The sequence below is a fragment of the Lactuca virosa genome, chromosome 1, assembly GCF_052849685.1.
Source record: "Lactuca virosa cultivar CGN04683 chromosome 1, Lactuca_virosa_CGN04683_v6, whole genome shotgun sequence".
Taxonomy (NCBI): domain Eukaryota; kingdom Viridiplantae; phylum Streptophyta; class Magnoliopsida; order Asterales; family Asteraceae; genus Lactuca; species Lactuca virosa.
Genome location: NC_136426.1, coordinates 110,713,768 through 110,738,875, shown reverse-complemented (window position 1 = coordinate 110,738,875; position 25,108 = coordinate 110,713,768). Strand labels below are relative to the sequence as shown.

At 39.9% G+C, this 25,108-nt stretch overlaps 1 protein-coding gene across 1 annotated transcript; it reads right to left on the bottom strand.

Moving 5' to 3' along the window:
- Nucleotides 1-19,198: 19,198 nt before the first annotated feature.
- On the bottom strand, nucleotides 19,199-19,888 carry LOC145156500 (Late embryogenesis abundant (LEA) hydroxyproline-rich glycoprotein family). Its single transcript, XM_079075843.1, has one exon. The coding sequence runs from the start codon at nucleotides 19,767-19,769 to the stop codon at nucleotides 19,227-19,229; it is 543 nt and encodes a 180-aa protein (XP_078931969.1). The 5' UTR covers nucleotides 19,770-19,888; the 3' UTR covers nucleotides 19,199-19,226.
- Between the last annotated feature and the right edge of the window lie 5,220 nt (nucleotides 19,889-25,108).

The window sequence follows — 25,108 nt, the reverse complement described above, 5'->3', positions numbered from 1 at the left end:
CTGAAGGGCACACTCGAGATTGAAACATGCCATTGAAAAGTTCAATGAATCTCAAAAGAATCTAGGAGTTTCAAAACCAATTAAAACCTAATAATACATTTCGTTTATCTTGGTGGAAATTGGTGAATCGTCATTCACCTACCTTCAAATATTTTATAGCTTGGATTACGGCATCCCTCTTCCAAGTTATAAAATAGTTTGTTGGGTCCTAGCCTTAATATATCATATTGGGTGTTATATTAAGGACTTAAATCAACTTTACATGAATTTCTCCCATTGTTGATGTCTGGTTTAGACAACAATGATCTTCCCAAACCAAGCTTTCCTAATGAATATGACTTCCCGAGTTTGGCTCATGGAAGTCATACTTCTCTTTCTCCACCTCCTCCAATTATTCTCCTTAACCCACAAGTTCAAGGTCAATCAAGCCCTAATGGCAAGCAAGGTCTATGTGTGATCACATCTTAGAGATGAAGTCACATATTGACAAGGCAGGAGAGTTGGGTGTCAAAGTCTTGAGAAAGTTGGATGTTCAATCACTTTCTAAGTCACATAGTGAGTTCCTTTGGGACTACTATGAAACAGACTATGACATGAACCTTAATGATCACATCTATTTGCTTGGTGCTGCTGAATCAGCAATGATTTGGAACAATAGTAAAGCAAATTTGATTAGAAGATCAACTTCCCAAAAAAAAACTTTATGGACAGTGACAATGGTGACACTGGAAATCCAGAAAAAGCATTCTCTTCCCAATGGAAAGGGATTGGCCATAGTCAACCCGGTTGACCAAATGGTAAAGAGAAAGGCTAAGTCTGAGATAGTCCCATTACCAAAGGGTCCATATGTTTATTTTGCCAAAGGAAGGGGCGTTGATTGCAAAGCTACCAAATTTACCTAAGGATGTTAAAGTCAATAAGTTTGACTCTACATCAGGTAGAGCCCATTATCTAACTCTGTTAAGTTCTATTCTGAGATCCTCATTACATGATGTGACTGGGTCACATGTTGATGTTTTAAGAATCAAATAATAGAGAGAAATCTTAAAGGAAGTATATGTTGATTCTGATCGCGAAGGTGGATTTCGATCGCATCAGAATTTTAAGCAGTTGCTTAAGAAGTTATGATATATTGCTAAGGAATAGATAACAACAATTTTCCATATGGATTGTAAGGATAAGTTTTTCCGCAAAGTTTTAAAATAAAAGAAAATTGTTTAATTTTATTTATTTGAAGTATCCTTACAATGGCATTTGTGGAAAATTGTTGCTTATATGATTCCACTGACAACAATATTGGAAAATGGATTTGATTCTTTCATTTGTGGTAGTGTCTAAATTTACCAAATCAGGAAAGTTCCTCATCACCCAAGTTTCAATTGGACCGAAACTTGGAATCATGCAAGTTGAATAGTATGATGAATGAGAACTTTCAAGCATTGGAAAATCAAGACTAATTACTTGTTCACATGGATGTATGAGTCAAGTGAAGGACTAAAGGGATCAAGTACACATTCTTGTGCACTGGTCATGTCCACCACAAAGCTCGTTAAGACTATTTGATTTACTAAAGTTTAGTAAATATGGTTATACTTACAAGTTTAAGTATAATTCTGAAACATTGGAAAAGTCTCAATGTATGGCAGAACGAATGGGAAGAATCAAATTAGGCAGAAAGATAAAAGTTTCTCAAATCTGAAAAGATGGGAGAGTACTTTAGTATCATGTTTGTGATCATCTTAATGATTTAGAAATCATATCACAATTAGTCCTCTAAAGGTCATCTTAGTGCATTCTTATGACTAAGAAGAGGAGTCATGAATTGTTGAAATGGTTAGATCAGGAAGATGAGTCATACTTCGTTCCAAAAAAATTCTTAGAGTCATACTCCAAGATTGTAACTTGAGTGACATATCTTAAAGAAAGGTTTAAAACACTTGTCAAATGTAAGAGTAAAAGTGTCCTACTCTTGTAAATTTGAAATTGGTAAGTTGTGATGTTTTGGATAAAACAAAGACCAACTAAGGCCAATTGTGTGAAGTGTTTGTCTTGATAAAGAATCCGCACTATCTCTTGAATATTTGGCAAGATAGTCTTATATGTCAAGAGGACAGTGGGAGTCTTAAAGATCCTAAAAATAATTTCAAGAACTAATCAAGAATAAAACCTGAGGTTCTTCACTAGCACACGACTTGAGGTTTATAACCTATCGTGTTGACATATTATGTGCCCATTCCAGTTAAAGTTGGCTTTGCATAGGAGTTCTAAAAGTTATCAATTGGTTGCATAACAACTTGGAAGCAATGGCAGGCCCTGTACTGCCAGGTAGCAAGAAGTTAAGATTGCATAAGTTCAGTCCATATGAGTTTGGATTTGTCATTATCCTTGTCTTGTGACTATGGTTTTGATGATTCACATGGATAAGAACACATACACCATAAAATCTAAGGGTCATAAGGTTTCTCTCCGATTCATGAAAATGATGGTGAGGAAACACTTCCACCAAGTAGATTTGAAGCAGATGGCAAAAGGTCTAAACAATTGAGACTATGATTACGGCATCCCTTTTCATAGTTCTGAAATTATTTAGACACACATGCATGCTATCTAAGGAAAGGTGTATGATTTTGATAAAGTTTTATCAAAGCATCTCGTATCAGAAATCTGAACTTTGGTAAGAAAGTCAATAAAGTATTGATTTCTAGAAGTCTAGCTGATTTTTGAGTACATGTCAAAGCTAGTGGGAGCATAAGTGTTATGCTAATAATCATCATGTTAGTGGGAGCATGATAATTATTGTTAGTGTTGCAAGTTAGCAATGTTAATTATAGAAAACAAAAGTTTCAATTCGTGAGGCTGCAGGGATTGAAAAAGTTGTTTTGCTATAATTAAGAGAGAGGATATACTTCATTTCAGTTCTAAAGGCTTAGATTGAGACCTTAATCATCTTTAGTCAAGAATATATATATGAATTTCATGTTGGATTGGTTCAACTTAAGGAAATTCTATATATTGCGTTCTCAAAATTCGATTATGATTACGGCATCCCTCTTCATAGTCAAATTTTGAAAACATGGCAAATAAAAATATTGTAGCAAAAGACTGGTCTAGAATCATGTCTTTATGTGAGACATCATGACTCGTGTACCATTTGCTTTGGGTACAGGATCGATTGCATGTGTTATAATATTTGTCATTTCTAAATTTTTCCAAATGCCCAGAGGCATTAAGAAGGGAAAAGGTCTAGAATTGGATATGACTAAAATGATTAAGCAATTGTCGAGGACAATCTGAGGTTTACCAAAGATTGGTTGCTCAGGGACAGTTGGAAGTATAGTGCTAATTTTGGAAGGACCATATTGACATATTCTGAAAAGAGGCATCTCTTATTCAGAAGTGATAGTCAAAATGAGAATATGGAGTTGTCTCCATAGGTGGAAGTTATCTGTGTAAGATTAGAAAACTTAATGCAAGAAGCATGTCCAAAGCAATGTACTTTGAATATGAGACTTAGTTCCATGGAGTTGATCTCCATTGGAATACCTTATAATGACTGTTGACAAGTCTTTGTGACTTTGTACATATTCATTATAGGAGGGTCAGTGCATATAAGTTTAAAATCTAAACAGATTTCGATAAATGATAGGAATTTGAAATTCTTACATTTTTCGATAAGGATTTGGGAGTGTGAAATTAGAATCATTGAAATTATGTTCAATTGGTTTATTTCACAAAGTAAGGATCATAGACAAACATAGAGTGCATACTTGGTGTATGGCAAAGCTATTGTTTAAGAAAAACATAGTGTACATGCTTGGAGCATGGGACAACTAGTGTTTTTAATTCAAGTATAAAATTGATAAAACCAAAACAATGAATAATGAGTAATCAGTATGGTGATAAATAAGAGTGTTTATTTATATTCATAGGGTTTGATACCATATTTGATTCATTTATTCTTGTGTTTCACTTTGCATGTTTTGACTTCCAGAATAACTAAGTCGCTCTTCCTGAATGATTAAGTTATTCAAACCATCCACAGTCGGTCATATGTTGGAAGTAGATATGAATCAAGACTGTCATGGGTTGGTTTGTAGAGGTCCAAGTTGGTGGACAAAGTGGTGCTACAACACTCATGAGTGCTCATAAGTTCTGAGTATTGGATTCAACCCGCGCTCATTTGAATCACTTCATGGATTTTATCACGAGTGATCATGAGACGATAATATCTTATATTCTTCAAACCTAGAGATATGAGTTGTTACTATGAGTTGGTTATACATTGATTGCACGAAAACGCATTTGGTAACTCGATGTTATAAAACGTGCCTTTGTGTATGATTCAACAAGTAGTAGAACAAGCCATATGAGTCAAAGTTTATCCATTCCTTTTACCTTCGGGATAAAAGCGATATCTGTGGGCCCCTCGATGATTTAGCGATGACACATGTGAGTGCTTGGCCAAGCCAGGACTGATTTGATTTGTTCAATCAGTCAGTCATCATAAATCGAAAATCGGGAAACAACAAATGGACAGAGAGAATGATTATAATCCATGTCTCAGTCCATATGATATCTAGAATGGAGGAATATATGATCCCTTATCTAATGGACAAGTCATTGACAAGGTCAGAGTTCGACAGCGCCTTTAAGAGCTACGATTGCCAGTTAGGTTTTGAAGTCATACTCAATAATAGTTTTAGACTTATCCAAGTGGGAGACTGTTGGATTAATGTCTAAGTCCATAACTATATTTGGTATGTACTTGACCCGACTCGGCATGGTCCATTTGGGTTGCACTTCACCGGCACAATTTATATGGATAGCCTTTTGAGAATAGTATATTTATGATTTATATTAATATATTATAAGTTCTAATATATTAATATGGAATCATATTATTTAATTAGTATTGATCAAGAATTAATTTAGAATTAATTAAGTGATCAAAAAGAACTAATTAAATATGGACTCTTATATATATGGAATGGGCCAAGTTCATTTAGGTTGGGCTAAGCTTTCATGGATGGTCCATGGAGCTTTTAACCCATGGATCCTATGTAAATGAAAGGTCATGGGTATTAGGGTTTACATGGATGTAACCCTAATCCTCCATAATATATAAAGGGGTCCTTGGCTCACAAAATTGGCACAAGTGTGTGAAAATAAGAGTGGGCCGATTTTAGTGTGCATACATATTCTCTCAAGTTCTTCCAAGGTGTTTTGGTGATTTGTGATTCCATTTGAGGCTTCCACACTATTGGGGCTAAGCTCTTAAAGCTTGAAGACATCAAGCTACATCAAAAGGTATGTCATCTAACTAGAACTTTGTAGTATAGGTGCTTCATAATATGCTAGTTAGGATGAAACCTTGGAATAGTTAATATTTGCATGTATAATAGAGAAAACATAGATCCAAGGTTTATAGGGTTGCATGTACACCATAGGAGTGTTAGAATGCTCAAAACCCAACAAAAGATACCAGAGACTCGATCGAGTATACTAGCACTCGATCACCCAACCCTACTTGTTTCCTTGGTACCTTAAGGATTCTTACTTGGACTGCTCACTGATCCGATGTTTCCAGTAGTACGGGCCCTATACTACCTTTCACACCGCATCAGTTATTCATCCCAAGTCCTCCTCCTAGGATCCCATATCACAAGTACTCTACATCTAGCTAAGCATAGGCTACCCTTCGGTAGACCTCTCATAAGCTCCTCACTGCTACCTACTCACTTTCGAAGCATCACATAGCAGCAGTAATCTCCTAGGCTAAGGCATCACAAATCAGGCCACTCTAGTCCTAATATGAATACCTAGCCTACTCTAGCATGCATAGCATATCATATCATATCTCATAATACATAATGTAAGGGTATTTTGGGAAATCACCGTACGGGCGCTGGCTGATCGTACACACTGCTCCTTCCTGCTTTTCTCAAAGTCTTTTAGTCTTTTAGAAAAATTGTTCCTTTTTATGAAAAACTTTCTAAAATCCTCAGTTTGAGTTCAGATACGCCCGAAGGTGCATCCGAATCCCTCAAACCAAGGCTCTGATACCAACTTGTAACAACGTAAATTTCCAAAACAGTTTTTCATTTTTAAAACATGCTTTTATTCATAAGGTACTATCAAAACATAGTGTATCCAATGTTATCACAAAAAAACATATCCCAGAATCTCAAGATAAAGACTTCATGAGTGTGTACGGATCATGTCGGCGCCTTCCCGCGATCCTCGCTAGTACCTGAAACACATAACACAACAACTGTAAGCATAAATGCTTAGTGAGTTCCCCAAAATACCACATACGCACATACGCCACTCAAGGCTATAAGACCTTCTGGTCCCTATATCTCAGGGGACTTCCGTCCCATAACCCTGGTAGACCTTCCGCCCCTACCTGTAATGACCTTCCGGTCCATATCACTCTGACCTTCCGGTCCATATCCTCTTGACCTTCCAGCCCACATCATAACATACACAACACATACATATCACATAACAACATACAGTACATACACATCATAGCATACAAGACCTTCCGGTCACACATAGGTACCCTTCCAGGTACAATATAGTGAGAAGACTCACCTCGGGTAACTCGGATAATCTCGCACACGGGTATACTGATCTAGCCCCCGCCTAATCACATAAACAATATCCTCAAATAAATAATGGCTCTCAAAGGCTAGATTAAATCCATTTCTACAATCCCCCAGAAGGGTAAAAGATCATTTTACCCCTCCTTGACCCAAAAGTCCAAATGTTGACTAAAACCCTAAAAGTCAACAAAAGTCAACAGGGGGCAGTACGCGGCGCGTACCAGCTCTTGTACGCGGGGCGTACTCCGGCAATCCAGAATCGGGGTCTCAAACCCTTACGCTGCGCGTACTGAGATTTATGCCCAACGTAAGTCTCAGTTTCATGCCCTCATGGATTTTGGTCTTAAACGGTTAAGACATAAACTCAAACTCCAGATCTGACTTCTCTAAGGTCACTTAATCCATAAAGTTGAAACCTTTAAGCCTTTGCATGGTTGTAAAGGTCACCAATCACTCTAAACACCTTTCCTCTTTCCACATTAAGCCAATATCTCATGCATGACTTAATATTCATGTCCAAGATTGGATTTTTATGAACCTTCAACTCCTAATACACTGGAATAGGGCAGATCTAAGCATATGGAGACCATTTGCTCATAAAGTCTCCACCTTGGGACCAAAAACCCTAAGAATTGGTCAATGAAGCACAAATCAAAAATGACAAGGAAAGCTTTGAGCTTTTTACCTCTAAAAGAAGCTCCAACCTCTGTAGAACTCGGATCTACTCTTGTCCACCAACTTCTAGCTTCTAATATGGCCTCCTCTTCTCCTTCACCACCTTGAAATGGCACTTTCAAGCTTAAGAACACACACACAAGCTTATGACGGGTTTTTGCTCTATTAGGGTTTCACTCTCTGTAATATGGTGGCTGGGGTAAGGACCATATCATTCCTTTTATAGTTCTCAAGTCTCATTTAGGGTTTTGTATATGAGCCAGTTACGCCCAGCGTAACTTTGGTACGCCCAGCGTACCTAATTGAGTCTGCGTCCATAATAAGCGCATGAGTACGCGCAGCGTACTCTTCAGTACGCCCAGCGTACTTGTTTGCAACACTTTTCACTTTGGGCTAAACTTGACAATTTGGTAAAGAAAAAGGGTTAAATAGATGTACTTAAATTTCGGGATGTTACAAGTATCCATGGATCACCACATGGGTTAAACCCAACATAAAGAATCATGGATCATAAGCCCACATATATAAGAATGAATGATTTACACAATCAATCCCCATATGTTTAATTAGTATCTTTTTTATCACTAAATTATGTCCAAATTAATTCTTGATCAATACTAATTAAATAACATGATTTCATATTAATATATTAGAACTTATAATATATTAATATGTCACAAAATGTCTTCTCCTCACAAACGGTCTATCCAAATGTTCCGATGCCATGCAACCCAAATGGACCATGCCGAGTCGGGTCAAGTACATACCAATTATAGTTATGGACTTAGACACTAATCCAACAACTGGGACGAGCACTTACCTCTGATAGAGTTTTCCTACAACAATAGTTTCCACTCGAGCATCAAGATGGCACCCTATCAAGCTTTGTACGGACAGAAGTGTCGTACGTCGTATTGTTGGCTTGAGGCCGGAGAGAAGCAGTTTATGGGCCCCGAGATAGTCCATGAGACTGCTGAGAAGTTGAAGGTGATTAGGGAAAGGATGTTAGCAGCTCAGGATCGTCAGTAAAGCTATGCTGACAAGAAAAGACGACCGATGACCTTCGAAGTTGGGAATTCGGTTTTGCTGAAAGTCTCACCGTGGAAGGGACTTATAAGATTCGGAAAAAAGGAAAGCTGAGCCCGAGGTTTATTGGATCATTCAAAGTTCTTCAGAAGATTGGGAACCAAGCTTACAAACTGGAATTGCCCGAAGAACTAGATGGTATTCATAACACCTTCCATGTGTGTTATTTGAGGAAGTTCACGGGAGAAGTTCCCGACATAATTCCGATCTCAGAGTTAAGAATGGATGAGAATAAGAGGCTGATCAAAGAGCCCGAGGCAATTGTTGACCGTAAGACTAAGAAGTTACGACGCAAGACGGTAGACTTAGTGCTAGTCCGTTGGAAACATTCGAATGGGCCGAATCTCACTTGGGAAACAGAGAGTGAACTGATGAGTCGCTACCCGCATCTGTTTGCTGATACATGATTCCAGGACGGAATCATCCTAAGGGGGAGAGAATTGTAACGCCCGGGGTTCAGGGCTAAGCATTTTTTTATGATGTAATAGTCTAGGTCAACTATTGTAACTCTTTTTGAAGTAATAAAGATGCAATATTTGAGTATTATGTAAATTATGTGCATTTATATGCTTATTACTTAATTATAAATATGTAATAAATAAAGAATAAAAATAAGCGTCAAAATTAAAGTGTGAGATAAACACGATATCTCTACATAAAGTTGTAGTGGTCGAAATAAGGATTTCGGGGATATAAAGAACGCCGAAATCCGAGTTATAACGAAGAAGTTATGACCCGTCGAAGTTTAGCGACGGAACTGGCGCGGCATCGGGAAGCGTAAATAGTGAATTTACGATAGAGCGACTTTTAGCCTTAGCGATCTAAAAGAAAGTCGTAGAAAACGTTAAACCGAGAGCGTCCATAAAAAGAACGCCCAAATCTGACTTCGTATGAAGAAGTTATGATTTTTCGAAGTTTCGGCTTAGCAGTGTACAACCCGAAGTTCGAATATTAGATCGAGCAATTTTTAGCCGACACAACCTAAACAAGAATCGAAGATCTCATTATTAGTAGCTTAACGATAAAAAGACAGACGAAAACGGACGTCGGATGAAGAAGTTATGAGATTTTAACGGACCAATCTTGTCCCGGCCTGTTAATAATATAAATTTTAAAATAAAGTCAAAATTAGCCGACGGAGTCTAAACGAAAGTTGTAGAGTACGTTCCCGCCTATGCGTGGATATAAAGAACGTCGAAAACGGAGCTCGTATGCGAAAGATACGAATTTTAGAAGTTGAGGGTGCAATGTGCGAAATCTGATGCGAATAGTGATGACGTGGCAGCGCCACAGCCGTCCGTTGATGATCAGGAACACACTTCGGATTCGGAAACGTCACCCCTCACTACGCCCTACGTCCAAACTCTCGTACGCGCCGCGTTCGCCAGCCACTCCTCGGTCCAACTTAAGCCACGTTGCACCACCGAGACGTCGCCACATGAAGCTCTTATCCGAACTACGCCCAGCATAGTTGTGCTGAACGCCCAACATTCGTCCGAAGCTGAGAGCCTATAAAAGGCTGCGAAGTCTTCCGAGTTTTTCACACAAATCTCCTTCTCTCTCTAACTTCTTTCTCTCTCTAGACTATCCTAACCCCCCCCCCCTAAAGCCTAGGTGAACCCCTAGCACCTGAAGGAAGCCCTGAGGCTCCCGGAGTCCCGAAAAAAAGGGTCTTTCGGTTTAGAAACGCTGCTCCAAGCGAAGCCCGATTTTCTTTAAAACCCGCTGTAAGTGAGCCACGCCTATGAAATTTTTAATATAACTTCTAATTAATTATAGTAACATTATTAGGACCTTAAAATAATTATTTGGGTTATTATTATGAGTTATATAAGAGTGTTGATTAACATTTATATAATAGTAATAATGGCTAGACTATTAATTAGTCTCGGTAAATATTAGACTAAACCCTAGTGGTAATGATACTAGGTTTTGTCGAAGGAAATTGTTTTAAAAGTAACGAAGTGCTGTCCAAGTGCAGAGTCACCACCTAATCAAGTGAGTGCATAGTTACTTTCATCTTACACATAGATATGAATTATTTTATCTAAATTACGTGCTACGTGTGCATATTATCTGTATACTTGCTATCTATGCTGGATGAACGATTTTATACATGTTTTAAATGACTTAAACTGTATATGTATTTTATATCTACAGAATGTGTTGGGTAAAACATGGGTAGATGTAATAGTTGCTGTGTGACAAAATAAAATAATGAGAGGCCTCGTTATAAATGTTATTGATGATCCAGTCATCTAGCGGAGTATAGATGACGACCACAGACTATTCTAGACAGTCTAGTGGAACGCTAGCAGGTTCGCAACCTGTAGGTGTTTATTTGAACTGTGTGTTTACCAGAAGTACTCCAACCCCCACATGGTTGCCTTATTTGACATGAATTGGTGAGGAACCCCCGAAGCATGTGTTGTCACCCCGATGAAAGTCCTTAGACTAGGTCCCTTGTGTTAGATGTTTTAGGGACGTAAAGTGAGGATAACGGGAACGGGTAATCGGGTTTGTATGGTTTGATAAAGTTAATAAACTTATTTATGGTGGGTTGAAAACCCTATGTGCTCACCAGGCTCCCAAGCCTGTCCCACTCAGTTTCTTGTATTACAGGTAGTGGCGCACGAACATAGATGTTTGAATGAGAGATAAGGGATTATAGGCCTGTAAATACGAAATAATGTAGTAAGGCTTATGTTGTACTGTTTATGCTTTGATCTGTATCGAACATGACATCCCGAGTCTTTTAATGAAATACATTTCTATGGAAATGCTTTGATAAATATTTATCAAATTTTGTTTTGGGAACAAATTCCGCAACTCTTTTATTTAAATTATTACTCTGATTTTTAAACAAAACATAAACAAATCGGTCTTTTCTGGCCGTGAAAATGGGGATGTCACACATTAACAGTCTAAACATCTTATAATATAACTTTAAAAATAAAGTCAAAATTAGTTGATGAAGTCTAAATGAAAGTTGTAGATCTCGTTGATAGCTACATGTGGATATAAAGAACGTTAAAAACGGAGCTCGTATGCGAAAGTTATGAATTTTACCAGATAATTAGTTTTCGGCAAACGAGGGTGCAACACGTGTCGCGCTCTGGCACATCCCCTTCATCCCCACGGCTTGCGATCAGATGATGACACGTGGCACATTACGCACAACATAATTCTTGTATGCTCAATGTACTACCCCCTAACAGCCTATAAATAAGTGGCGAAAATCCCTTATTTGCTCACATCTTTCAAACCCATTTGCTCCGACACTTCTTTCTTCTTGAGTCTAAGTTCTTCTAGTCCTTAGGGGTGTTTAGCAAGGCTCTATGCATCACAGAGCCCGAAAAATAGAAGCTCCCAATTCGAGATTCTGTCAGCGCAATTCCCAAATTTTTGCTAAAAAATACTGTAAGTTAAGTTGCACTTACTACGCTTTAAGTGTAACTTATATTTATAATTATAAGTCGTTATTATGAACCTATAAATAAGATTTGTCGGTGATTCCAACGTCATATTATTGATTGATCTACTTATGGAGATGATGTCTAGGTTGGATTTAGTAAGGTGTTTAAAGTGGGATTTCCAAACAGTATACTCTGCATACCAAACGGACCCTACCTCCGGTATGATCTTATCTGGTTGTGTCTTATCAACTATAGATCAAAAGACATTAGGATTATTGAGAAATCTAGGCTATTAATTAGATATAAAGAATAATAAACTAAGACTTAGTGATAATGTTACTAGGTTATGTTAAAGGAAAATTCAGTTGCTAGAAGCGAAACACTGTTCGAGTTTCGAATCATCACTTTAACAAGTGAGTGCATAGTTACTTTCATCTTACCCATAGATATGAAGTATCTAGATAATTACATGCATATGTGCTTATTATCTGTGTGCTGAGAATAATATGTGTTAGATAAGATATTGTGAGATGATGTTTAACTTATTTAATCATATAAGTATTATACACTTATAAATATGTATTGGGTAGTAATAGGTGATGGCAGATAGGAGATGATAGATAGGTGATGGTAGATAAGTGATGATAAATATGAGATAACTAAGAGATGCCCTGACCTTGACTTACGATGTTGCGATGTAGTCATCTACCGGAGTATAGATGAAGACCACTAACTAATCTAAACAAGTCATGTGGAAACATCGACAGACTCATAACCTGTAGGTGATGAATTACGAGTTCAGGCGATGTAGTAACTATGTATTCATGCGATAATACTCTATCCCTTATTAGACATGTATTGGGGGAGTAATCCCCGAAACAGTACTGTCTATGCGATGTAGGCGATGATCCTTAGGAAAATTCCTTAGCAACAAACATATACGGATATGCGATGTAGGCGATGATAGGTAAATGCGATGTAGGAGATGACCCTTAGGATAAATCCTTAGGGAAGAATAAATAAAGAAAAAGAGGATAAGTAATCGGGTTAATAATTGTTTGGCATGAAATATGTGAATAAACAAATTAACTATATTATTGTGGGTTGGAAACCTTGTATATCTCACCAGGTTTCCCAATCCTGACCCACTCAGTTTATTTGTATCACAGGTAATGATGCGAAGATACATTACACTGAGAGATTAAAGAAGACGTATATCGTTAGTATAAATTAATGTAAAATGTGTTTGTGCTTATGTTTTGTATCAATTATGACATCCTAAGTTTTGAAAAGATATCAATATCGAACGTTTCCTCGAATTTGTTTAATGTTAATATTATCTCACATTGAAATAAACATAAATAAAATTTTTAAAATGCCCGTGAATTTGAGGATGTCACATTTAACATGTTTCTCGATGTTGATAACAAAATGTTAACTTTTTATGATTTTAGCACCTAACAGAACTTTTTATGATTTCACATAATTCCTTGGCCCTCACTCATATAAGTTCCACCTAAAACCGATATAACTTCCACTTACATAACTCGGGTTTTTATTACTTCACGTAACTCGTACATGACTCTCCATCACATATAAACATGTTAAAATAATAAGTTGATTAACACCAAGTTCCGCCGAGTCACTTACTTTTCCGATCAACCAAAAAACTTAAGGTGCGTTTGGTTATGAAAAAGTGTTTTCATTTTTACAGAAAGCGTTTTCTGAAAATAGAGTTGAGTTTCCATTTTCAGCTTTCAATAAAAAATTTTGAAAAAGCATTTGGTTGGAACCGGTCGAATTTTCATTTTCAATCTTAAAAATTTTAAAAATTTTGGAAAACTGTAAAAATCATTTTTCTAATTTACATACAATTTGGAAAACAAAAAATTTTCATTTTCTTGGAAATTTTTTGAAAACTGAATTACAAAATGCGTTCTCAAAATTTTCATTTTCATTTGAAAATTTTCCGTAACCAAAGACACTCTTAATTTTCTCCTTAAATAAAATAATGTATCGTGACCAGTCGAAAATTATCAATAAACTTAAACGATATTTAAGGTCCACAAGGTTGTCCAATGTCCCAGGTTAGAAAAAGTCGGATGATATAAAGGCCGTGGTCCATCTCCAACACCACGAAGAAGATGCTAATAGCGTTGGTTAAGAGGCCTTAAAATCCATAGCAGAAAGAAACTATGTCCTGCAACAGATCGAAAAGAAGTCGTGAATAAGAAAAAATCAAAGAGGGAGAATGGTGCATAACCGAGGCCAAGTGAAAGAGCTAATAATTATGTCACATTTGCGTGGCAATTATACACGAGATTCTTGAAAAGCATGTATGGATCGATGGGTAAAATCAAAATTTTCATATGAATTTTCTAAATATCAGCTCTAAAAGAGTGACGAATAGTTAGGTTTTATGTATTGACCAAAATAAATTTAATTAAAATGTAAAAAATAGTTCAAAATTTGAAATGACACTTCGAGTCCGAAATCCTTAACCCGAGTTTGAAATGTGGCATTTTGGATAATATTATTAAGTCACAATCTCCTTACGTATTTGCATTAACAAAATATAATATATACAAGAGTATCATGGGCCAAGAATACAATGGGCCAATACAATAAGTAAATACAATATAAAATAGAATACAATAATGTGGTCGGCTAACATCCCCCCGCAGTTTGATCGGGAGGAGAATTCCGGACATTCAAACTGGATTTGAAATCATTAAAGAGCTGCGTCGGAAGACCTTTGGTTAAGATGCCGGCATACTGAGCGGAAGACGGTACATGCAAAACACGAACAGTACCACGGGCAACCAGATCACGAACAAAATGTATATCAATCTCAATGTGCTTCGTGCGCTGGTGCTGAACTGGGTTTGATGTCATGTAGACAGAGCTGATATTATCACAATAAATGATCGTACCTTTGGAGGGCGGACACCGAAGCTCACGAAGAAGATTATGTACCCAACAAGTCTCTGCAACAGCATTTGCGACGCCACGATACTCAGCCTCGGCACTGGACCGAGAAATAACGCCTTGTCGTTTAGACGACCATGATATCAAATTATCTCCAAGGAAAACACAGTAACCAGAAGTGGAGCGGTGAGAGATGGGGCATCCCCCCAGTCAGCATCAGAGTAAGCGCAAAGATCGGTCGTGGGAGAAACGTGAAGCTGCAATCCATGGTCAAGTGTGCCACGAATGTATCGCAAGATGCGCTTAAGTGCATGAAGGTGTGGCTCTCGTGGGTCATGCATAAAGAGACAAATCTGTTGCACCGCAAAGGCGATGTCCAGTCTAGTGAAATTGAGGTATTGAAGAGCACCGGCAAGACTATGATATAGAGATGGATCCGCCACATGAGGTCCATTGGCATCCAACTTATGAGTAGTCTCGGCGGGAGTACGATCTGGATTGTACTGGAGCATATTGGCCCACTGAAGTATCTCCGTTGCATATTTTTTCTGAGAGAGAAAGAGACAGTGAGACGAGCGGGTGGCGGATATTCCCAAAAAGTAATTAAGAGCCCCAAGATCAGTCATAGAAAACTCGCTGCTGAGCTGAGCCATAATGGAGTTAAGGAGAGTTGGAGAAGAGGCAGTCAGAATAATGTCATCAACATATAGAAAGAGATATGCAATATCCGAGCCGTGATGATATGTAAGGAGTGAAGAATCAGTGAGGCTGTGCTGAAAACCCAGGTGAAGAGCATGTTGAGCTAACCGCTTATACCAGGCCTTAGGGGCTTGTTTCAAACCATAGAGGGACCGCTGAAGATGACAAACATAATATGGATGTTGCGGGTCTCGGAATCCTGGGGGTTGGTGCATGTACACTGTCTCCTGAAGATGACCGTGAAGGAAAGCATTCTTCACATCAAGCTGATGAATGGGCCAGTGCTGGGAAACAGCCAGGCTGAGAACAATACGAATAGTTGCTGGTTTGACCACCAGACTAAATGTTTCATCACAATCGATCCCCTGTTACTGACTCCTACCATTCGCCACAAGGCGCGCTTTATAGCGAGATAAGGAACCATCAACATTAAATTTCTGTTTAAATAACCACATAGAACGCACCACATTGGCTCCCGGTGGACGTGGCACAAGAACCCAAGTACCGTTAGTAATAAGAGCATTGTATTCCTCATTCATGGCTTTATGCCAATTTGGATCTTTCAAAGCCTGTATGTGTGACCTCGGGACAGAGGAAATGGAGGTGGAGTGGAGGTTTAAGCGATCAATGGGTTTTACGATGCCACTTCGAGAGCGAGTGTGCATGTGATGAGTTGGAGGAGGATGGGCGGGTGGAGATGGAGGTGGATCCTCGTGAGGAGGAGATGGAGGTGAATGGGGTGGGATTGGTTCGGTGTCATGTGTATGGGGAGTAGTAGGGGAGTCGAGTGTGGGCGTTATGGGGCATAATATGTGATGGAGATTAGGGGAAGGATCTGAATCAGACAGAAAATCATAAGAGGGAGGTTCGGTGGGGGTGACTGAACCATACGGGAAGATAGACTCATCAAAGGTAACATGACGAGATATAATGATCTTTCGAGATGAGAGATCAAAGCAACGGAAACCCCGATGATGAGTGGGATATCCAAGAAAAATGCATGGTGTGGAACGGGGTTGAAGTTTGTGAGTGGTGTGAAGTTGCGGAAAGCAGAGACAACCAAATACACGCAAGTGGTCATATGTGGGATGACGGCGAAAGAGGCGATAATGAGGAGCTTCATTAGAGATAGAAGTAGAGGGAAGGAGATTAAGTAGGTGGACAGCCATGTGGAGTGCCTCGGGCCAAAAAGATGGAGGCAGGTGAGAATGAAACATAAGAGTTCGCATCATGTTATTGATGGTGCGAATCATGCGTTCAGATCTTCCATTTTGTTGAGAGGTGTGAGGACAGGAGAAACGAAAAAGAATGCCACAGGAGGCAAGATGGTCGTGAAAAGGTTTGTTGTTGTATTCCCCCCCCCCCCCCATTATCACATTGGAGTTGTTTGATGCTACCCCCAAATTGAGCTTTCATAATATTAGAGAAGTGTAGAAATTTTTGAAAAACTTCAGATTTGTGTTGTATGGGATATACCCAAAGATAGTGAGTATAATGATCAAGAAACAAAACATAATATTGCAAACCACCATTACTATAAATAGGAGATGTCCATACATCAGAATGAATAATCTCAAAAGGTTCAGAAACAGTAGAATTAGACAAATGAAATGGGAGCCTAATATGTTTTTCAAGCTGACAAGCATGACAAGGAACATTATTTTTTGATAAACGACAAGAAATAGAACTAGTTGAAAGTAAATGCTTCAAGACTTGATCGACGGGATGACCTAGTCGTTGATGCCAAGTGTTTGACGAGGTGGTGGTGAATGCATGACTTGTGGAGCTGGTGACAGGATAGAGAGGCCCGGGGCTGTCACAACGGATGAGAGGACGACGAGTCTGATAATCAAGAATGGTAAAACCGTAAGGATCAAAATCAATGGAACAGTTATTATGTGTAGTAAACCTGCGAACAAAAATGAGATTTTTTATAATATTTGGTGTAATGAGGACATTTTGTAGGTGAAGAGTGCGATAAATATTTGGGACTGGAAAAATGGAATGTCCCGATGTCACAACAGGTATTGCAGAACCATTACCGACATAAATAGAACGAGGAGAATAATGATTATTAGACACGAAATTTAGTATACCTCTATTTGTGTGAACATGGTCAGTTGCGCCAGTATCCATGACCCATCCGCTATTTCCCGGGTCATTTAATGTCATGGTATTGAACAAATGCGGAAGTGATGTGGTCTGATCGCTGCCTAACCAGGCCCAGGGAGGCTGATTTGGGCCAGAAGACTGCATATGGGCATGCGGGGTACTTGCTGATGGGGTAGAGGGTCTGCTTCCAAGAAGACATGGGCTAGTGGAGTTAGTTTTTCCCCAGAATGGGCTGTTTTGAGGAGCCGGCTATGAAAATGAGTGGGAGTTAGCTCACGGGTGTTGGTTTTGACCGTACGCTGTCCATGAGTGATGATCGGAAGCGGGCGGTGGAATATATACCCACCCATATTGGTTGGTGTGAGGCGGTGGACCTGCAGCGAAGGGAGGACCCTGTTGACGGCGACGATAGTTGTGACGACCTCCTCCACGACAGGCGGAATTCCCACGGTATGAACCGCCCCCACCCCCATGAGTTGGCAACGGAGATGAAGTGGCAGCGTGGAGAAGGGAGGGAGCGGAGCTGTGGTTTTCATGTGACTGAACAGTGAGACGGGAATTATTGATTCTCGTTTCTTCAACTAGTAACATGGATCTCATCTCGGAGAGAGTGGGTATGGGTTTGGAGAACCGAATAACACTAGCAACAGTGTCATATTTGCTCGGGAGGCCGTTTAGAGCATGAAGAACAACAGTGCGGTCTTTCATCTTTTCGCCAAGTCCCTCCAGTAAATTTGTTGTCTTCTTGATTTTCTCAAAGTACTCATGAATAGTTGAGTCCCCCAGTGTGATGTTTCTCAACTCATTCTCTAGATGCATGGCTGTGGATTCGACATCATCATAGAAGAGGGCATGTAAGTTCAGCCATGCGAGCTGTTGCTTTAATGGAGTAGGCAGAAGTAATGAGTTTTTGAGATACAGATATGAAAAGCCATAATTTTACGATCTGATCGAGTTCTTCCCATTCTGTGGTCGTAGGGGGGGGGGGGCAGTTTGGAGGGTCATTGGTTGAGTCGATGTGGTCATCAACACCATACGCAATACAGTGAGCATGAAAGAGATCACTTCATGGTTCATAGTTATGGGCTGTGAGATCGAGAATGAGAGGTACGTAGTTTTTAATATTGGTGATACCATAGGCTTTATGTGGAGGTTTAGTATTAGAACTGTTGTCGCCTGTCATGAAGATGAAGCAAGAAGGAGAAGAAGAAGACAGAACACGAAAAAGAAGAGAAGAAGATGCAGGAATCGGCTAGGGTTGAGGGTTATGGCTCTGATACCATATTAAGTCACAATCTCCATACGTATTTTCATTAACAAAATATAAAATATAATATATACAAGAGTATCATGGGCCAATACAATAATTAAATACAATATAAAATAGAATACAATAATGTGGTCGGCTAACAAATATGGTCATTTTGAAAATTATTATAAAACATAATTAGATATTTCAAATTGGCCATTTCAGATGGCTATTTTTTTTAATTCTCTCTTTTCTTAATTATTTAATGTAGGAAACTGGAAACTGTTTATCATAAAATCATAATCTTATTATGTAGAAATACTTAAAATAAATCGTATTTAAATTAGTAAAATGGTAAACATATTTGTTTTTCAGGTAATAATTTATTTTTTACAGCTAAATTGTTAAACTAAAAAAACTCAAAATGAAGACAACAATTAACATTACCATTTATTAAGCAACAAATAAATCCAAATCTGATTTATTTTCCTGATCAACAACATCAAGATACACAGGATCAACCGTCACGTGACTATCCACGTGTACCTTAAACCTATGTCCCCACCACGCAACCCTGGCCACACCTTCAATATCCACCGTCGCATCCAACACCATCTCCCGCCGCTTCAAGTCCGCCAGTACCTGCACCGGGTGGTGTGCCAGCTCCATGCTATTCAGCCGTGCCGGAAGATGGAGGAGCTGACAGGATTTTGGTGGTTGGGATCCCGCAGAGACCTTAGCGGTGCCGAGCAAGGATCCGGCGTAGAAAATCGACATCTCGGTGGAGGAGTAGTGGATGGGGACGGCGTTGGGGTTCGTTACGTGGACGGTGAGGACGACCTCGGCGTCGACTAACGGGAGGCTGAGCTTGAAGGAAGTGATGTTGATGGAAACGAGGTGGAACGTCGGATCTTTCGGCTTTGCCGACATCAGTGCTGCTGTGGCGGTTGCCGTTGCTGCTCCGATTAGGGCAGAGGTCCAGCTCCAATTGACCATTTTGACCCTGGCGGCGTTTCGTTTTCTCTGTGTTGCTGAAAATCTGGGTAGAAAATGTTTGCGTTGGTACTTTGGTCTTGATAGTATTGATAATCGGTGAGGTCAAAACTGTAAATTTCATTTCTGTGCGAGTGTGTACTTATTTTAGTTAGATTTTTTTTTTCAATTTCATATTATTTTTATTTGAGTAAATTAAAATATGGTTTTAGTTCTCTAACTTTTTTTTTTTTTTTCCTTATTACATAGTTTTGTTGCGCGATCGATCTCTGACAAAGGTAAAAAGACTGTTATATCCTTTTTATTCAATTTAATATATTTTTTAAATTATCTTTTAAAGATTTTAATAAAATAATTAATTCAATAGGACCCGTCCACCCACCCTTCACCACTTCTTCTGCTGGAATGCAAACCCACATCCCATCCTCTCTTATTTTTCCGGCGAGGCAATATCTTCTCCGGCAAGATTGTAAAAATTGCTCCTTCTTGTTAAACTCCATATTTGCCCTCCTGAACGACCACCGCTACCAATCTATACCCATGCTTGTTAAACACACTGGCAGACCTTAGTGGAGCATTGGGGGTCCCGGGCCATTGCTCAATTTCCGGCACGTAGTGTAACTTTTTTTTTTTTTTTTTTTTGTTTTTTCTATTAGACCCTACTAAAACAGTTTGTATTCGCCACTGGTTAACCCATTCCCTTCCTTCTCTTTTTCATCGGTGACCTCATTCTCCCCTCTGTTGCATATCATCCACCATCACCATCCCTAAAAACCTCAACACATATACACATACAAGACAATCCTAGTTCAATCACAAAACAAAATACCCAAAATTGTGAAATCGGTTTTACAAAACCACTTCACCGAAGTTGCCTCTTCCCTTCATGCCGGAAATGTCACAGATAATGGGAAGGTTTTGTGGGCATAAGGGGGTGTTTATCGAAGATGAAGATGTTGGGTAATATTCAGTCGTCGACGGTGGAGATCTACAACGGTCTTCGATGGACTTGCCCTAAACAGCCATGTTACCAATAACGAACGTAGATCTACAGCGGTCTCCGACGGACTTGCCCTAAACAACCATGAAATCGATGTTGGTTACATGATGAAATCGACAACGTCGTCGTTAAATCAGACGACATCGGTTAAATGGTTTTGTCAGACGTTGAAGTTACTCGGACGTAAATATGTTGATGGGTGGTGTCGGACGTTGGGTACTTGGGTTGACAAGTGAGAGACGGGGGCGATTGTAACACCCCGTTTATAAAATAAATAAATAATGTATAGAAGCCCTAAAATGAATAATAATTGAGCGAGGCGTTAGTTTCGAGGAGTTAAAAGTCATAATTACAGAAGTCAGGGTGCGTTTTGTAATTAATGGACTTAAATTGAAGATATTTGAAGGCTTAAGGGTTTATTGGTAATTCAGGGATCTATTATGAAAGAAATTTATGGGATCAGGGCTTAAAATGTAAGTTTTGGATTCATTTTGTAAAGATTTCGGAAGGCAGGGTTAAAAGTGTAACATATGAACTTATTTTGAAAGAAAAGAAGGAAGGAGGGATCGATTATGTTAAAATGGGGAAATGTTTTGAGAGGCATCGGGTATATATTTGTCTTAAGGAACCCTAACCCTAATACATGTTGCAGCCGTCACCCTCCAACCTTATACCCCCTCACCGGCCGCCACCCTATTCTCCCTTCTTCTCCGACCACCGAGCTACCATGGTGCTTTCCGTCGTTGCTAAAGGCGGAGCCATCGTGTGATGTCGTCGTTCAACCGGTAATGAAGGGAAAACAGGTAGTAACCTCCATCTCCGGCCGTTAGAGCCTTTGTCGCCAACGCGTCGCTGCTGTTGCCGCCACCTCGCGACCGGAGCGCCACCACCACGACCGTTTTCTTTCGGTCAACGATGTGTGCGTCGTGTGGGTGTCGCATCTGTTTGAGAGATCGGAAGTGGACGGCGGAGCTGCCACCCTCGTTTCTCGTTGCTCACAGTTGTGGGTTCCCCGAACACCACTTTCTAGCCGCCGCGCCGCCGCCGCCGCTGCCTAGCTGCCGACGAAGGCAATGGTTGCTTCTCCTTCGTGATTCAGTTGTAGAGGTCGGACGACCCGCTGTTGTAGTGTTGTCGTTCTCCAGTCGAAGATCGCGAACCCTAGCCGCCACCCCCGCTGTTGGGGGCTGTTGAAGTCGATGAGCCGCTGCCGCCTCTATTCACCGCCTTCCTGTCGCCACCAGCCACCGTGGAAGGTGGTTGTGTGCGTGTGCTTCTATGTGTTTAGGTGTGTATTGGCGTGTTGTGTTTTAGTGTGTGATGTATGTAGCTCCGTTGGGCGGAAAATTGAGAAAGGGCCACCGCAACCACCGTGAGGTGGTGGCTGCCGCCAAGCATCGCCGCCGGCCACCATGGTGTGGCTGTGTGTGTGTTAGTGTGTGTGTGTGTGTGTTTATGTTTGGATTAAACATTGTAATTGTAATTAGCATTGGTTAATAATGAAAAGAATCAAAACCACCACCGTAAGGTGGTGGCCGCCGCCGTGAGCCGCCATGGACCACCACTACCCGAGGTGGTAGTGGGTGGTGCCCCACAAGCAAACCCTAATGGACCTAGCCAAAACCCTAATGGGCTTAAAGATTAATTTTGGGCCTATTGGGCCATGTTTGAGTGGAAACCCTAATTAGGATTTAGAAAACCCTAATTGTGAGTAATTGGGCCTTAGACTTATTGGACCCACTCTTGGGCCATTGAGATTGGATTGTGTATTAAGCCCATTCACTTCATAGCACTTATCTAGTAGAGTAAAGGAATTAATGGATTAAGTCCTTAATGGGTTAAGTAAGAAACACTTAACCCTAGTTATCATTTTATGTGAAACCCTAGTTTCACTTGGGCCTTGAGTTGGGCCTTTCGATTGGGTTTTGGTAATTGGTTTATTAATGGGCCATCCAAGAATAATTAAATGGACTAGAGTAATTATTTGGGCTTTAGGGTAAGGCCCATATGAAGGATTGGGCCCAATTTGGTAAATTGGGCCATAGTTGGGGCCTAGATGGTTGTATGATATTGGGCCCCTAGAGTGAGACATGTTGGACTGGACTGAACAATTGGGCCTTAAGGGAAGTCCATGTAGAGGTTTGGGCCCAATTTGAAAAATTGGGCCAAAGGTTGGGCTTTGAGCCATAGTTGGACTTCGGGCCTTTGGATTGGGCCTTGGGTCTGAGTCAAGCTAAGTTAAGGGTGAAGTAGTCTTTTACCCCAAGCATGAAATTATGGATATGTGATAGAACTCAATTATTAATTGGATGTTATTTCAGTGTTGACAGTTCGGGAATCTGTCATCCAGCAGCTAGGGTTGAGTCTGCGGGACTTCAGCAGTGTGGGATTGTGTCTATGGGACTTCAGCAGTGTGAGGTGAGTTTCCTTTCCAGTAGGAACGGGTCTACAGCCACAATGCCGGCCCGTTTAGTTAGCAGCAGTTCCGGACTTCGGTCCGATGCAGTAGTTCAGTGTGCTTGAGGTCTTTGTGATTCAAGCATGTCTTGTGTTATGTGTTCCGGACTTTGGTCCGATGCAGTATGCAGTATATGTGTTTATGCTAGTAGTTACGATTATGTTATGTTATGTTCAGTCAGTTTCTGGACTTCGGTCCGATGCAGAGGGCAAGGCCCTGGTTAGTTCCGGACTTCGGTCCGATGCAGTTTCCGGACTTCGGTCCGATGCAGAGGGCAAGGCCCTGGTTAGTTCCGGACTTCGGTCCGATGCAGTTTCCGGACTTCGGTCTGATGCAGTGGGCAAGGCCCAATATGTGTTTATATGTTATTGTATGGTATGTGGTAGTTTGGGGGAGCTCACTAAGCCTTATGCTTACAGTTTTCAGTTTTGGTTTCAGGTATTCAGTTTTCAAAGGAGGAGCTCGGGAAGATTGCAGTGCACACACCATTTGTTCAGCCTGGGATGTTTATACTCTGATATATTTGACAGTTGTTATGATGTTTTGAGATACATTGTCTATGATTCTTATATGACGTTTGATGAATATGGTTTTATTACTGATTTAAAACGGAATTTTCAGACTGTGTTTTTGGGATGTTACAGCGATGGGTGGCTGGAATTGAAGATGGAAAAGTGAAGGTAACGATTAAGAAATAGGTAAAAGGGATAGTTTCTACTGTGAAGCTAGGTATATGTGAATGGGTGAGGATGCCATGGAGAGATGAAAGGGTGGGCCCATATCTCATAAACAATTTCTTTTAAAATTTCTCTTAATAAGCTAATAATAAACAAAATAATTAAATAAATAGATAAGGGTATATTGGTCATTTTAAGTCGGTTAGGGACCAACAAAGCAACAAAATCAAACCACAGGGATGGTTCAAGTTAAAAAAATAACTTAGGGACCAAACACACAAATTACCTAAAACCACAGGGACGACTTGTGTAATTTACTCTTTTTATTTTTACCAATAAAAAATGACCTTAGCACATTTTCCGAGAAGCGCCACGCGTAGGTGGGTTGCATGGCGCACCTTCTAGAAGGTGGGGCGTGTACCGCCATATTTGCGACACATGGCAGAAAAATGGGAGGAGCAACGTCTCATGTGTGCGCGACGCGCAGTCATGCTCATTTGCTTCCTCACTCCTCCTCCTCCTCCTCCTCCTCTCTCTCTCTCTCTCTCTCTCTCGCTCTCGAAATTCTCTCGATTTTAGTCCATTTCTCTTAGTTTTAGCCTTCGGTGAAGCCCTGCGATCCCTGAAGAAGTAGTAGCTAGCGAGTAGAAGCTCTGCCAGTTCAATTTCCTAACTTCTGTCAGAAAGAACCTCTGTAAGTTAAGCTACACTCTAGTTTTTTCTGTGTAACTTATATTTATAGTCACAAGTCGTCATTATGAACCTATAAATAAGATTTATCTGTAGTTCCATGTTATTATACTGATTGATCTACTAGCGGGAGAGGTGTCTAGAATAGTCATGTTGGCTTGGTTGTTGGATTTCAGAAAAGCTATTACGCCGAAATGATTTTGCCTCCTAAATGTCCTGTCTGGCTGATTTTTACTTGATAGATCTTGATGTAGACATTGAGATTAGTGAGGATCTGGACTATTCTTAGTCTCTAGGATCATTAGACTAAAACTCTGTAGTAATTATACTTAGGTCATCTCAAAAAATATCTGAGGTGTTAGACGAAGCTCTGTCCAGATCACCAGTCACCCATTTTACCAAGTGAGTGCATAGTCACTTTCATCTTACACATAGATATGAAATATCTTGATAATTACATTCTTATGTGCTTATTATCTGTGCCGAAGGCGATATGTGTTAGATAAAATAATATGAG

Coding starts and splice junctions, on each gene's coding strand:
- LOC145156500 (XM_079075843.1), bottom strand. CDS start 19,769: ATGGTCAATTGGAGCTGGACCTCTGCCCTAATCGGAGCAGCAACGGCA.